General features: G+C 44.9%; 1 protein-coding gene across 1 annotated transcript in view; it reads left to right on the top strand.

Annotated features, from left to right (window-relative positions):
• The first annotated feature begins 4068 nt into the window (after positions 1-4068).
• Positions 4069-16581, top strand: part of LOC125085117 (transcription elongation regulator 1-like protein) — a 44126-nt gene continuing 31613 nt past the window's right edge. Inside the window, exons 1-3 of the mRNA XM_047703306.1 lie at positions 4069-4388; positions 6482-6628; positions 7369-7549. Of these exons, the coding sequence (XP_047559262.1) occupies positions 4125-4388; positions 6482-6628; positions 7369-7549 (592 nt within the window). The 5' untranslated portion in view covers positions 4069-4124. The remainder of the gene's footprint in view (positions 4389-6481; positions 6629-7368; positions 7550-16581) is intronic.

Raw genomic sequence — 16581 nt, 5'->3', positions numbered from 1 at the left:
CCCTCCCTGCCTCTGCATATGCTCTCAGGAGCGCACGCGCTCACAAATAAATAAATCAATAAAATATTTTAAAAATGCAATATTATAGGATGTGCTCTGTGAGATACTCATACAAGATACACAATCACGTTTTATATATATATATATATATATATATATATATATATATAGAGAGAGAGAGAGAGAGAGAGAGAGAGAGAGATGAACTGGACAAAATGCTATGGAAGGGATGGAAAGGGATGGAAAGGCTATGGAAGGGATGTCAAAAAAACTTCGCATTCTTTTTCTCTGAGTGGGTTATATTCATTATGCTTTCCTGTTTTCTAGATATTCTAGAGCGACACATTTATAGTAAAACGGGTCACAGTACCCTTTGTCAAGCATGCACACTCCTGCCCATCCACGATGGCTTGAGGTCACTGCCAGCCTGGGTTTACCTCTCTGTTTTTTAGGGAGCTTCATTCCCCAACACGTGACCTGGTGAGCAGCCTCTCCCTCCCCATTCTGTGCTCCCCTCCGGTGACCCCACGCCCATCCCTGACCCCAGGGACTGTGGGCTGACCCCAGTTCTGTACCCCAACCACGACTCTGCTTCCAAACTCCTGGCTGAGTTTCCAGCTGACACAGCGCATCTGTCTGGGTGTCCCACGGAGGCTTCAAAGCCATCGAGCCTGAGTCCACCCTGTCCTTGTGGCTGGCCACCCCTGAAGTCCTCGCCTCTAGACCAGGGCTCAGCTGCAGAATCTCCCAAGTTCGCCAAAGCCTGGGGAGCCACTCCTGCAGCCTCTCCTTCTGACCCCACACTGAGTCAGGCACTACATTGCCAGTCCCCCTCCTGGAGCCACCAGGCTCCCGCGGTGGCGGCGGCTTTCCTGGCCTCCACCCAGGGCCTCATCCTGTCACAGTTGGTGGGTGTTCAGGAGGGAAGGACGAGGTGGCATCCACACTGGGGTGGGGGGAAGGCTCATTTTAACTCTGCAGGCCTGGAAGAGACTATTTTCATCTGTCTCATATTTTTTGGATTCTATTAGCTTTTACTTAGAAAACAGAGTAAAATAACTTGGAATAAAAAGAAAAACCTTTTACAGTCTGCAGAATCTTATTTCACTGATCTCTCCTTAACGCCCAACATTATTTTTTCCTGAAAGGTAATAAACAATTCAGAACTCATTAGCATACGTCAATAATTCACGTGTTTTCTTCTGGTGTGAATCTCCTCTTGCCTGTTAGTCTCATCTTAGCTGCAAATTTCTGCTGGTTTTCCCCTGAATAACATGAACTTAAGGCTGTTTTTATTGGTTAGAAGAACTTGATCCTAATTGTGTATAAAACCCTTTCTAAAGAAAACTTCTTTCCCAGAAAATGGGCCTGATTTGTGGGGTGCTAGCCATGTGCCTTGCCCTGGGCTGACCTGCCGGGAGGCACTGCCAGAAAGTCGACTGGCTCACCAGTAGTGCTGGTCTACCTGGCCCAGAAGCCTCCCTTTGCTGATGGGTGGTCCCCTGATTTCCCGTCCTCAAGGAGAGCTTCCTGCTTTAAGAGAATCCTTTAAATCCCCACTGGGATTAGTGTGTCTACGGGTTGAGTGGAGAGTATGGGGGGAACCTTGAGATGAATCTGATTGAAACAAGAAACAGAAGTTGGAGACGAGCCCATCTCCTGCATCCCCTCATATCAATTCATTTATTAGTGGAAATCACTCCGCATGTGTGTTGTCCTAGGCCATGTCTGTAGAATTCACACAGTACAAGAAAACATTCAAGGCATCGTAATAAATGAATCCAGTGAAGCCCATGGCAAGAAATAGCCAAGGAGTTTGGGCTACTTTGCAATTATTCAAGTGAATAGCTGTGATTTTCCAGCTCTCATTCAGAGATGAGCAGTTGTCCAAGGCACCGTGCACTTAGGACCCTGGAATGCCCAGGGAGAGAGTAAATCACCAGGTGACAAACGCCCGCTTGAGTAGAACCACTCCAAGGACAGTGCTGTGAAACAGTGGGGCGAGATTCCTCCCCAAGTGCCTGCTGAAGCACCCACAGATGACGATGATGGCTAAACCTGCCCTCCCAGGAGCTGGGGGTCAGTGGATGCGGCCATCTGCATACCCCAAAGGAAGCATGCAAGCCATACACTGCCACCAACGGTCCTCAGTCTCCAGCCCGCAAGGGAGGAAGGGAGGCAAAAACTCGGCCTCAAACAGGACCCTTTAAGAGGTCCACATTAGCCTGCCGGAAGATGCCTGTCCCGGAACCCTAGTCCGGCTGTGACCATCAAGATCAAGACACTGGGATCCCCCGTGCATGCACAGACAGATATATGTACATGAATTAAGGGCTTAAGCTGAATAGTAACAGCCTCTAATCTGTAGAGCTTTCTGGTTTTAGGTGAGAAAAAACAAAATCTTGCCAGTACTTTTGCATCAAAGAGAAAGCTAAACTTGCTAATTGAAAACTGGTTTGCATGGAGGAAAGTACGGGGATGCCAGCTATGTAAATTAGCATATGCCCAGATCTACAAGAAATCATGCCAGGCCAGGAGGAAATTAAGCAAATTAGGACGAACACACAAGGCTAGAAGCAAACTGAAAGCACCCTGGTGCCCTAGCTGGTCTCAGGGGCTGATCCGCAGACCAGTTCAGAGGTGATGAGATAAGGCTTTGGGGAGTCCCAGCTGTGCCTGTGGGTGTAGGCGGGTGGGGGTGTTATGCTGTCCCTCCAGGTCAGGGGGAGCCTTTCATACATGCCCTTGAATGCATACACCCTAATTCGGCCCCCCCTTTCTGCTTCGGGGGCAAGAAGCCCCTTCATCCAATGCTGCAGAGAAGCACAGGCCCCCCTAACTGGCGCTGGGCTGCTCCGGCTCAGCGACCTAAGCAGTAGATTGTCTCACGAGCCGCCCAGGGCTGGGCTAGGTCTCAGAGCCGCTGCTGCCGGCCGGGATCACACCGAGGTGAATGAAGGGGACCGCGCTCGGAGGAACCTGGGTCTGCGGCACGAGGTGGGCCCGAGCGGCTGGGACGCGCCGCCTGGCGGTGACTGCGTGTCACTGGCGCTGTACCTGCTCACTCCGCAGGCGGGGGCTGTGCTTTGGGCTGAGCGAGGGTCCTGGGAGGGAGGGGTCCGTTCTCAGTCCCAGGCAGCTCAGGGTGCACAGCAGAAGCCGCTTGCGGTGGGTAAAGGAGGAGCACAGTCCTGTGCCTGGGAGAGTCTAGGACCAGCTCATAGTGCGATCATGGGGCCATCGTGTGCAAAGGCCCAGAGGCGGCCTGCCTGCTGCGTGCTAGTGGGGCGTGGAGTAGGGGCAGCCGGGGCAGAGGACCCGCCGGCGGGTCAAGGAAGTGTTGAGCAGATTTCCCAAAACGGAATCTGCCCGCGTCCAGAGGCGATGGACGACCCCCTGGCGTCGGGTCGGCAGCCAGCGTCCCCTCGGGGCCCTGAGACCTTGGCCCTGCTTAAGCCCGGCAGAGGGCGGCTGGCCCGTGCCAGCCCGCGCCCCCGGCCCCGCCCGGCGGCAGGACGTGCCCGGCCCCCGCGCCGCCGCCTTGGCCTCCGCTCGCCGCCGCGCTTGCATTCGGCTCCCGGGTCGGGCCGAGCTCGCGGCCCCTCCGTGCGCACCGTCCGCGCGAGCCAGCGGCCTCCCGCGCGGCACCGGAGCCGGGGGCGCGATCCGCGGGATCCCGGCCCGCGCGCCCGCGCCCCGGAGCCGCCCGCCCGCGCCGCCGCTGGGGTCTGGGCGGGGGCTGGGGGCGGCGGGCGCCCGGCGGCCGCGGGAGGAGGGGAGGAGCGGACAGCAGCCGCCCGGAGTCGGGGGGCGCGCGGGCCCGGCCGGGCCGGGGAGGTGGCGGCGGCGCGGGCGGCCGCGCTCGGAGGGGCGGGCGGCGGACGGGAGGAGGGGCTCCCCGCGCGGGGCAGGGGCGGAGCGAGCGGCCGCGCCGCGGAACCAAGTGAGTTGGCTCCGGAGCCCGCGCCGCCGCCGGCCCGCACCTCGGGCGCCCGCCGCCCCCGCCGCCCCCGCCGCCGCCCCCGCGCGGGGATGCAGGATGCTGGTGGGCGCCAGGCTCCAGCGGCGGCGGCGGCAGCTGCAGCAGCAGCCCCGGCGGCGGCAGCCGCTCCTCTGGCCGATGAATGCAGACCCGCCGCCGCCGCCGCCGCCGCCCTGGGTTTGGATGGTTCCCGGCTCGGCCGGGCTGCTCCGGCTGGGCGCCGGGGGTCGCGCCCCCGCCCGTGCTGCTCGCCTCGGCGCAGCCCCCCGCCGGCCCGCTGCTCCCGGGGCTGCCCGGCTGGCAAGCCCCCGGCGAGCCCCTGCTGCCGCTGCTGCCGCTGCCCTCTGCGCCAGACCACGCCGCCGCCGCCGCCTCCGCGCACCACTACCCCTTGCTCCACGGGCAGGTAACGTGTCCCCGGCCCCGGGATCCGGGGGTCGCCGGCTGCCCCACACCCCCGCTCCATCGCCTGGGCGCGGCCCTCGCGTGGCCCCCGGGCGGCCCTGGCCCTGCGGCTCGGCCCTGCCCTCCCCGCGGTGGTGCTCGGCTCCTCGAGCCATCAGGGCGCAGCCTGGCAGCCATGCATCGGCAACAAAGTTCATGCTTCGACGTCCCGCTCTGCCTCTCGGCAGTTTTCGCGGCACGTCCTCGCGGCCCCCGGCCGGGCGCTGGGGAGTCCGCGCCCCAGGGCGGGAGCTGGGACCGCCCTGGCCGCAACTTTCGCCCGGGCCGGGGTCGCTGTCCAGAGCGCGGTGCTGAAGTAGCGGCCGCTGGAGCCCCGCGTTGCCGCCGCGTCTGTGGCTGACTTACCGCCGAGAAGTTAATACTTTTACAGTCTCTGCCAGACTTGAAAAGCAAGCTGGGAATCAAGAGCTATTTCTGATTCTGATCTGGGCTTCCCCCCCTTTTTCTTTTTCTTTCTTTGTTTCTTTTTTTTTTCTTTCTTTCTTTTTTTTTTTTTTTTAGAAAAGGCTCAGGACAATGCTTAAGAGAATTCAAACCAATGGAAGCCGGCGAGGAAATCCTGTCTTTAATACTGAGAAATATTGCCGGCGATTTTCCCTCCCACCTAGGTCAGCCTGAGTCCACTAAATTAGCTAATGCCGTATTGCACTCTAGAAGAGTTTGGGGTTTAAAACGTGGAATTAAAAAGAAAAAGTGACTGTACCTTTGATTAATGGTGCAACAGAGCAGGGCAGGCTGGTTTTGGCAAGACCCATTGTTTGCTGTCTAACTATGCAGATGCATTTAAATCAGGGAATAACCCTGTATTTTATTCCCAAGATTGTCCTCATTAGCATATTCAAATGAGTGGTGTGTTAGAATACAGCATTTAATTAATTTAATTCCAATATTATCTTGTGAGCTTTTCTAAAAGATGTTGTTAAACTCCTCCTAAATTGGTCTTCAGACTTGACGATACATCACATATAAGGTGCTGGATATCACATTTTGATATGTGATGCAGTTCATATTGGGTTTTATTGAATAAACGTCAGTAGCTTTTTCCGTGTTTTGAAAAGGTTGTTATATCAGAGTCCTACCACTAGAGGTGTATAATGTCAAGGAACTACAGTTTTTTTCAGTAGAGAACACTGCATTTGTGTGTGTGTGTGTGTGTGTGTGTGTGTGAATTTAAACAGCAAAATCTAAAAAAAAACTTATCTCTTAAATATTTTCTGCTACATATTTTCTGTTCAATAACAATATTTAGAACCAGAAGAATATTTTCATATTAACGGGAAGATCAAAGAAGATTTTACGATTTTAAAACAAATAGATATCAAAGTGTTCCATACCATCAAACAATAATCTTATTAGTTCTCCACTGATGACGACTCAGTTATTTAAATTAGAGAGAGTGTCTCCTAAATTGTCTGCCCCCCTTCAGTGTTGCTGTTCTGTTCTGTGCGTTGGGATCTTCAGTTGTCTGATAAGCTCACTTACATTTTCTCTGCCTTGGAGTGTATTTGCATTTGTGAACCTTGGGAAACTTTGAATCCTAACCCCTGAGCTAATTTTATTTTGAAACTATTAGCTGTGTTGGTTTTTAAATGATAAGTATAATTAATACAAGAATTTGTGTTGAAAGCATAATCATAAAATAGAGCTTCCTACTTGCTTGTGAAAAGAATTTCAGAATTATAGAAGGAATACCCAGCATTTCATCTCTCCATTGTGGTTTCTCATTATCTCAGGGTAGAAACCCATTTCTTACCATATTCTCATGGTTTTGTGCTTAGAAATTCTTCCCCAGCATCGAAGAATGCAATGTTGGTGATGCTTTGTGATGATTCCAATATGAAAGCTTTGACACATTTTTAAAATTTGCAAATATTTATGGTTTTTCTTCACTCTTGAAAGGAGGAATTTCTCTCCTAATCGAATACATATATTTTAAAATTATTTTCTTAAAGCAGCTATCCCAACATCTTGTGGTACAAAGTAGTTGATATGTTTAGGCTAATGAGCACTCCCTTCTGTTTTCTTGGGTTTCAGTGGCTATGCGGTGGCCATTCTCCATCTATAGGACTCTCTCCCTCTTCCACTGTGGAGCTGGTGCCCATTTTCCCACACGTCTGCCCGTCTGCTCTCCCACCTCCTGTTGGGAAAAGTTGGATAGACAAAAGGATACCCAATTGTAAGGTAAAATGCAAGTAGTTTAATTAGATGAAGAGACAATTAATTATTAATTTGTTGGGCATTTCCATAACAGCAGAAAACATTGTGTGTTTTCTAATTGCAATACCTAGGTCTAGAGATAAATCTTTTCAGAATATGGTCAATCTGTTCAAAAACACCAGCAGAGGTGGGGGGTTCTTTTGTTTTAACTGAAAAATTTGGATTCCATGGAGCCATAAAAAGTTTCTACTTCTGAATCAGAATCCACTTGAAAATTTTTTTTCAGTTTTTAGATCTGTAAGCATTGATCAAAATCTAGTCTTAAACATTGTATAATTTAAGTACAAATTTTATGAGGTTTTTCTTGCTGTTATTGCTTTAAATGTTCATCTTTCTGATGATTTATCTTAGCTTTTGGATTCAAATTTAAGGGCCACACTGTGTTTACTTGAAAACTAAAGGCAAGTAATATGGTGTCTTTCCTATAGCACACTATTTACTTCACTGAGGGATTCCTCCGTTTGTAGACTGGCTGCTAGGCTCAATTAAGCATGTCAGTGGTAGAAGACCGACCCAGGAGACTTCATCTAGAAGGTGACTGTTGTCGGCACCATGGATCTTCAGGGTTTAGGATGATGCCTTTAGAGGGTCCCACTTACAGAATCCCCAGTATTTGATGTCAGAAAGAGAACTATTATATAGCAGGGTTTAGCTTTTATCACGGGTCTTGTCTTACATGTTATGCTCACTTTATTTTTGGACAGATCTTTTTTAATAATTCCTTTGCTCTGGACTCAACATGGATATATCCTGAGGAGTCAAGGTTGTTCCGTGGGCATGAAAAACCTCATCTATTGGCAAACCAAGTCGCCCTGTCTCTGTCCAGACCAGCTCCTGCCTCCTGGCCTCTTCCCACGGGGCTGTTAGCACCTCAGCTAATACCAGGTTGGTGCCCCAAATACATATTATTTTTTGTTTCTGCTTTAGTCATAAGTTAGTTTTAGGTATGAAAACTATATTTGTCATTTTAGCGAAATGATTATTTCACGTTGTAACTTTTTTTCATGAGCATGATTCCTTTTTATAAAGAAATCGGGTGTTGAGTAGCTCATTCATCGTGTTTTTAGACTGTGGAATCTGTTTTTAAGATGAAGGTATGGCTGAGGGGATTTTGATAGAATCCCAGTTCTCAGCGCTCAGTTTTTAGGCTTGGGCTGAGTCTTCTGCTCTTAAGAGGAGTACTAATGGATCAGACAGGTCATTGCCTGCACGCTCCTCGTGTGGGGTAGGCTCATGTAGCCAAGCTCCCTGGTCCGCAGGACAGAGCACCTGCAGGATGCTTGTGAGTTTCGCCTTCGTGCTGGGGGTGCTATTGGGAAGGACCTATAAAAATATACTGTTCGGAAGATGGATTTTGTTCTATCTTTGGAGCCTAGTGGCCTGAAAGAACATTTGTCCTGGAACAGACTCTCATGAAATAATCTCTGGTTGAAAGATTGTATAATAAACCTATGTAGCAACAGGAGAATAAAATCATCTTATGAATTTTTAAATTGATTTTTAAAATCACCTTAACATAGATCATAGTATAAAAGCGAGCGCTGTCCATGCCAAGATGATCTTGCAACGCCTTCCATTATGGAATATTTTATGACTTCAGAATTACATTATCTTCCTGTAATCTCCTACCTACCAAGCTTTTCTCAATGTGCGTCTGTAAAATTCAGTAACAAGGACGTGTTCCTGTGGATCACACCGTGCCAGTTTAGGACATGTATTTATTTCCTTCTCCCTCTGCCTACCTTGCATGTTCTAGTTTGCTAGAGACCTTGTTTAGTAACAAATCAGGAGGAACAGCTCAAGTGTTCGTGTTTGTCACAGGCTTTGATGGTTCTTCACTGAAACTTGCCTTCTGTCCTTGTAGTGGTGCATTACTGGGTCGTTAAAATCTGAGTACATATCACGCATACATTTATAGACATTTTAGGCTAAGATGGTCCTGTTTCCTACTTAATTCAATGACCATACAGGATGATCAGATTACAAGTATCACGTAAGGACTCCATGACTTCCGCTGGCTCACGTACCAGCCTTGAGTATCACAGAGACACTTCTCGGTATACCTACTCCTCTTCTTAGAAAACCCTTACTGTGGAGGCACCTGGGGGGCTCAGTCGTCAAGAGTCTGCCTTTGGCTCAAGTCATGATCCCAGGGTCCTGTGCTTGAGCCCTACATTGGGCTCCCTGCTCCGCAGGAAGCACATTCTCCCTCTCCCACTGCCCCTGCTTGTGGTCCCTCTCTCACTGTGTCTCTCACTGTCAAATAAATAAGTTAATTAATTAATTAAAAAAAAAGAAAAGCTTTACTATGAACATGCTAAATACATAGTTAAGGTCGCTCGTGGCAACTAACAGATTTTCTCTCATATGGATATTGTTTATTGTGTGGCCAACATCTCATACTTTATTCAAAGCAGATTTATGTTCATCTTACCTTTGACTTTTGACTATTTTAAAGGACAAAACAAAATAATATTTCTCACTAACATGGTTGATAATAAAATAATCACTCTGACCTGGTCCACTATCTGCAAAATCTCTCCTTCTATTTTTCCCTGGTTTGTTTTTGTTTTTGTTTTTTTTTTGAACTTAAAACCCATAAGAATATGAGACTTACACTTTTACTTGTCTTTTGGGGGAAAATGTGTCTGTCTCTAGAGGTAATTTAATAACAGTTAAATGCATGTGTTTGAGATGGGAGTTTTCAAACTTTGTGAAAATTTTGATTTTTTAAATAAATTTCAGAATTTTTAGGAACTACTGTTGTGGAAAGCAGGTGTTAAATGCCCTGTGTACACACAAGGTATTGAGGGGGTGGCTTGTGTGTTACTAACTGCTTAACAGAGAAGCGGGGAAGAGAGCTCGTAACTGCAGAAGACAGTCAGCTCCAGGTCAGCTAACAAAGAAGACACGTGGTTGTGGGTTCACCAGAGTTAAGAAAATAAAAATGCACTGAACCATATTACAGGTCAAGATTCAGAATACTGGTAAAAGTAATCATGAAGGGGCGCTTGGGCGGCCCAGCGGCTTGAGCAGTGGGCTCTTGATCTCAGCTCAGTTCATGATCTTGGGGTCATAAGATCAAGCACTGGGTCAGGCCCCCTGCTGGGCACAGAAACTGCTTAGGATTCTCCCTCTCTCTGCCCCTATCCCACCCCCACCACCTGCTCACCCACTCAGGATCTCTTTCTCTCTCTCTCAAAAATTGCTATTAAATTTTTTATCCTATTATAGATCAATAAATTTAGATATTACATTTATTTTTATTATATAGTTATACATTTAAAATATAAAACATTGCATATCTTATATTAATATATCATGTATAAATATGACATATAGTTGATTTTTTAAGTTGACCAACCTTGTTATACATTGTTCTATTCATAAGTTAATGGCTTTATATCATAGATATGTTTTATTGATCTGATTTCAATTAATCAAAGGAAAACCATCAGAACTCCAAAAGAATCAGAAGAATGAGTTAAACCCCCTCATTTTAAATAGGTCTGGTGAGGGAAGCTCATTTTCCTTTCTTGGGTGGGTAGTAATTTTGTGTGATAATCACTTTTGGAGTCATGTTTTGTAAGCAGGACAAGGTCAAGATGTGCCATGAGCTCCAAAGATAAGACATAGATAGCAGCTTTGTTTGACTAATCACGCCATTTGTTGAACTGGATTAGACATTGAAACAGGCAGGGATGGCGGTGTTGGGTGGCCTTGGACACTCGTGTTAATATCTCACAACCCGATGTGTTGTTGGGTAGCTGACTGCACAGCAACAGTGTCTCATGTAATATTAGCATAGCTGTGAATTTAGATAAGTCATCTGAAGCCTAATAAATATTTATAAAGGACCTTACTTCATTTTGATCTATATTAGACTCACTTATATTGAAGGTACTAGGGATGCTCTGCCATTATATGCAAATCTGAAAAAAGCACATTGGCTGCTTTTCATCCTGGAACCTAATGATTAATATCATACTCTTGCTTCATTCCCTGGACCATGCTCCTGCCGGCCATGCAGGGTGCTGAGAAGGAGGTCATGCTCCAGTGGGGAACAGGCAAGTCAGAAGATGATATCATGCAACATGGATCTTGTATGCTTTTTGTGGACCTTTGAGGAGAGTCTTAGGATGGGGATCATCAGGAGAGGGCCCAGCCCAGGGGGGAGGTGATGACACCTGAATCACATCTCCAAGACTTAGCAGAACTTGAATAGGGCAGGAGAGGGGAATGGGATTCCAAACAAAGGGCATAGAATGTGCCAAGAGACAAACACATGAGAAATGTTGTGTCTGGTCATCACACGTGGCTGAGTGTGGCCACACCACAGATGAAGATAGAGAGGGGCAGGGGGCAGGGATGGGGCAGCAAGTGTGAGCCCCATTATCCCACTGGAACTGGGTGGTGTGTAAGCCCTGGCTCTTTACAGAGTGTTGTGGAATTTTCCCTCTTTCCTTGGCTCAGGACCCATGGTTCCTTCAGCAAAGTGAAGCAGAGCAGACACAGAGAAAACAGAGTGTTTTTCTCATTGAAAAGTAAATCCAAGCATTTTAAAAATATGCAAAGTTACAGCTGTACTAGAAACTTAAGTCTCTAATGAATAATTTAGCGGCTTTTTAAGGAATTATCCCTAATTACAGTATGAATGGGTTGAATTGAGAAATAAGCCAGGACTCACTCATTCCCAGATCTCGGAAATTGATTCAAAGCAAGACTGCTGGGGAGGAGAGTCAGTGGGCCACTGGCACAGATGTACTCTTCTCTTGAGGAGCTCCCCAACACTTAGGTCGGTGTCTTTGCTTTCTCTCTTCCACCAACATCCCCTTTTCTCCCATGCAGCAGGGGGAGCCCATCTTTCCAGGGAGGAGAGGGGTTGCACCACATCTTGGGACACAAGGATGATAGCAAGCAGAAGAGGAGAGAGGGCCAGTGTGGAAACAATGCTTCCCATGGAATCTCTGTACCGTACTTATAAAAATGAGAACTTCTGGGTCCCTCAAGCTGCTCAGAAAGAAAATTACTTAGATTCAGAGTATCAAGCAATGGGAGGTTCTGTCCAGTAAAGATGCATGAAATGGTAGTTTGATGGAATGTGGAGATTTGTCTAAAAGTTGTCTGTACAACCTTGCCCTTTAGCTTAAAATCAAAGAACCTGATTCTACCAACACCTTGGTGGAAAAAAAGCCAAATCAACCTCATTCGAAGATGACCAGTGAGAGAGAGAGAGAGAGAGCTGATGGAAGATGGGGTGGGGAGCCTAATCATATTCTGCTCCATAAAAGATTAATTTATTCAAAAGATGTGGAAGAGAAACAAACCTAGGAACAGGTTTGCATGGGAACTGATAAATATGTTGGATAAATTAACATTTGGTTTACCTTATTAGAAAAAAAAAAAGAGTGTTACAGAAAAGCAGCAAAAGATAAGATCAAAAGAGAGCAGCCAAGATGCAAAGCCGTGCAGAAAGTTAGTCAGATGCAAGAAAAGAATGCAAGGGAACTTTTGAACGCTGGCAATTAAAATCATTAAAGAGAAGAGCTGATTCTGGATGTAATGATGGAAGACAGTGCAGGAAAAGTCTCAAGCATGCGTCTCTGGAACAAGAGATGAGGATAATGAGAGGAGGTGATACGTAAAATAGAAAGCAAACAACACATTGATTTGTCTCCGGCTTCCGTGCAACACTGAGAGCAGCAGGGGTGTGCAATGTGGCTGTGCCATGTATCTTGCCTACTATGTCCTGTTAAACTGTATGTATGAGAGGCAGAGGCACCGCTTGACATAGAAGTGGACATAGATTTACGTCATTCTTCAGCACCAGACACTGTTAGTTGGTGGGGGAGCTTTAGAGAATTATGAGGACAAAAGTCTGTGATTGAAGAAACGTATTCCATCAGGGAAGTCAGACACATGCATCAGTAAGGGAAACATGTTCTCAAATGAGCAACAGATTGGCTTTGTCACACCAAAGTTTTCGCCTCAAATTCTCCAGGGAATGTTGCTTCTCTTCTGGCTGCACTATGCTACATCCCCACGGTGTCGCTTCTGCCAGTTTTGCCTCATCTTTTGTTTTAAGCTCAGGTTCACTATTGAAAGGCACGGTCTCTGCCTTTGCCTTTTAAAGATGTAGTTGAGCATATTATGTCTGCTTTCCTGTTTTTATATTTCTTCTGTTATATTATCATATCCTGTCTCTAATGGTATCTTGTAATTCCTTTATTTTTATTATTTTTTAAATTTTTATTTTAATCTTATTTAACATAGAGTATAATATTAGTTTCAGGTGTACAATGTAGTGATTCAACATTTCCATATAGCACCTGGTATTCTAAGGACAAGTGCACCCCTTCAACCCCATCACCTGTTAACCCATCCCCCCAACCCCTCTGGTGACCATCAGTGTGTTCTCTGTAAGTCCTTTCTTTTAATCTGTTTTTATTCTTTTGCTGTGCCATTTATGTTTTGACTTTGTCTACTTTTATATGGTTATGTGGGATGTGCCGGTCCTCTTTTCTCAAGCAGTCACCAGTTAGATTTTAAAAAGCAGACTTGATCTTACATTTCTTCTGATTTCCAAATCTGGACAGCACCAACACTTTAGAAAATTATGACACTTTAGAATCCTTTTATAGAATATGAGAAGTTTGGGAAAAGTTTATATCATAAAAATGTATAGTCTCTCTTTAATTTCCTCCACCAACTGAGAAATTAATCTAAAGCAAAAACTAAGAATGGGGCTAGTCAGGTTTCAGAATATCTGTAATTATCAATAATCTGTCAGTCACATAGAATACTTGTTAATTTGGTTACAGGAGTAGGTGAATAATTCTAAGCAATATTCTTGATGGAGAAGGAATTACCAAATAATTATAATCTGAATGGACAACCCCAAAATGTACTGATATAACTGGGAAGAAGAGAAATGAGAAACATGAGCACAAACTCAAAATCCCTCAACTTTTTTAAAAGAAGCAGAAACATTAGGAAATTCTCATTCTTGAAGCCCAGATAAGAAGGTTATCTGGGTCTGAGATTGGACCAGGCCTGCTTTCCACTAAGCAGATGAATGAGAGAAACAGCCATTTGCTGGTGTTGCAGGGCAAGACATGGAGAGTGACCCTTTCTTGTGATGCAGAAATAGGAGGATGGCTGCAAACTGAAGGAGGAGAGCACAAATATTAAGAAAGTCTGTCAGATACCCCAGAACTTCCCCAAGCAAAAGGCATCATTAAAGGGTTTTGAAGCCTATGGGGTGTTACAGGCTACTGCAGCAACGAAGTCCAAATCCAGGTCAACACTCAAATATATGGACACACCTCCTTTACTCGCAGCTTTACAGAAGAAAAGGGGTGCCCATTTTTAGGAGTAAATCTTATTCATTGCACCCTCTATTGTTCTACTCATCATGTATGGCATTCAACTAAAAAGTTACAAGACACACAAACAAAGCAAGAGATGATAAACCATAATCAAGAGATAAAATAAGCAAAAGAACCAGATCCTCAGATGACACAGATGCTGAACTATCAGACAGAGACTTTGAATTACTATGATTAATATCTTCATGATATCTTAATATCTTAATATCTTTTAATAGAAAAGGAGGGCAAACTACATAAATAGATAGAGAATTTCATCACAGATATGGAAAATATAAGAAAAAATCAATCTGAAATACGAGGGAAAAAGCATGGTAGAGAAATTAAGAATTACTTCAATGGATTCATGAGTAGATGTGATACATCCAAGGAAGGAATGAATGAACTTAAGATATGTCATTAGAAATTGCTGAAATTGTAACACAAAGAGAAAACAGGTGAAAAAAATAGAGGATACTTTCTCAGCACTATGACATTATAACAAATAGTTTAATATACATATAATTGAAGTCTGAGAAGGAGAGAAAATATGACAGAAAAAATATTTGAAGAAATAATGACCAGAAGAGATAAAAAAATTATGAAGCTTATCAAAACATGACTCCAAACTCAGCAAACTCCCAAGACTGAAAAGTAGACAAATCATATTCAAATTTCAGATTCAAAGATTAAAAATAAATCTTGAAGACAACTAAAGAAAAAAAAAACACACTACATAGATAGAAACAAATCTTAAAATTGCAAGAGTTTTATTGTCAGAACCTATAGAAGCTGGAAGACACCAAAGGACATTTTTAAAAGACTGAAATAAAAATATCTCAGCAACAAAAACAGCACTCAAAAATAAGGTGAAATAAATATTTTTCCAAACAAACTAAAGCTGAAGAGAATTCATTGTCAGTCAGCCTGTATTCAAGAAATTATAAGGAAGCTTATCAAGCAGACGTTATATAATAGCAGGGAGAGGCTAACTGTGCAAGAAGAAACACAGAGTTCTAGAGATAAGCTACAGTAAGGTAAACATAAGTTTTCCTTTTTTAATTGCTCCAAAAGATAAATAACTGTATAAAGAATAAGCAGTAGTGAAATAATAGATGTGTATCTCCAAGTAAAAATTAAAATATATGTCAGTAACCACAAACGATGGAAGGAGGAACAGGAATTATGGAGCTGTGAGGCTATTAAACTGTATAGTAAGTTTTATAATATTATTTGGAGGTGAATTCTGATAAAGTAAGTACATATTATAAAGCATAGAGTGAACACTTAAAATTATTTTAAAAGTTGTAACTAATAAAACAATAGTGGAGATAAAATTAGAATCATACCAAATAACACAAAAGCAGGCTGGAAAAGAAAAAAAGGATCCAAGTACAGATAGAACAAATATTTTAAAAAATAGCAACCATGAGCACCTGGGTGGCTCAGTGGGTTAAAGCCTCTGCCTTCAGCTTGGGTCATGATCTCAGGGTCCTGGGATCGAGCCCCACATCAGGCTCTCTGCTCAGAAGGAAGCCTGCTTCCCACCCACCCCCCCCCGCCTGCCTCTCTGCCTACTTGTGATCTCTCTCAGTCTGTCAAATAAATAAATAAAATCTTTAAGAAAAATAGCAACCACAAGATGGTAGATTTAAGTACAAAGGTTTAAGTTCCCCAAATAAAGGCAGATATTCATCCTCAAATATATGATGTTCTCAAGAAAGTCATTGAAAGGGCGCCTGGGTGGCTCAGTGGGTTAAGTGTCTGCTTTCGGCTCAGGTCATGATCTCAGGGTTCTGGGGTCGAGCCCCATTTTGGGCTCCCTCCTCGGGAGAAAGCCTGCTTCTCCCTCTCCCTCTGCCAGCCGCTCTGCCTACATGTGTTCATTCTCTCTGTCAAATAAATAAATAAAATCCTAAATAAAAAGAAACTCATTTAAAAAATACAGAAGTAGAGTAGATAAAAGTAAGAACATAGAAAATATACAGCATGCAAATACAGATCAGAAGTAGGCGGGGGTATTAGTATTAGGCAGATTGGAACTCAGAACATGAACTATTGTCAGGGATGAAAAGGGACATCCCATAACCACCAAAACATACTTAAGAGCATATGAGGAGGCATAACAACGCTAACTGCGTCTGCATCTGGTGAGAGAACTTCCGTACACCTGAAACAAGGACGGGTTGAATTGAACAAAAAGAGACACGAGGGCAGTTGGAGACACTGGCACTCATGGATCAGGATTCCACAGAGCAGGAAGGCCAAGTATCAGTGACACTGCGTGCACTTACACAACACTGTCCACCAACTCGGGTCAATGAACACTTATAGAATGCTCTCCCTACCAGCGGCATGTGTGTTCCTTGTGTGCATATGGGACATGTGCCTAGGTCAGTCGTACTCTTAGCCAGAAAACAAGTCAACAGCTTTTAATTAAATAATAAAAGATATAAAATTTGTTCTTCTGCCACAATATCATTAATTTAGGAGTCCCTACCAAAAAACAAGTCCAGAGAATTTTCAAATATCTGGAAATTAAATGAAAAC

This window comes from Lutra lutra, chromosome 14, assembly GCF_902655055.1.
Source record: "Lutra lutra chromosome 14, mLutLut1.2, whole genome shotgun sequence".
In the NCBI taxonomy this organism is placed as follows: Eukaryota; Metazoa; Chordata; class Mammalia; order Carnivora; family Mustelidae; genus Lutra; species Lutra lutra.
The sequence above is the reverse complement of the archived record's forward strand: the minus strand, read 5'-3'. Positions and strand labels throughout refer to the sequence as shown.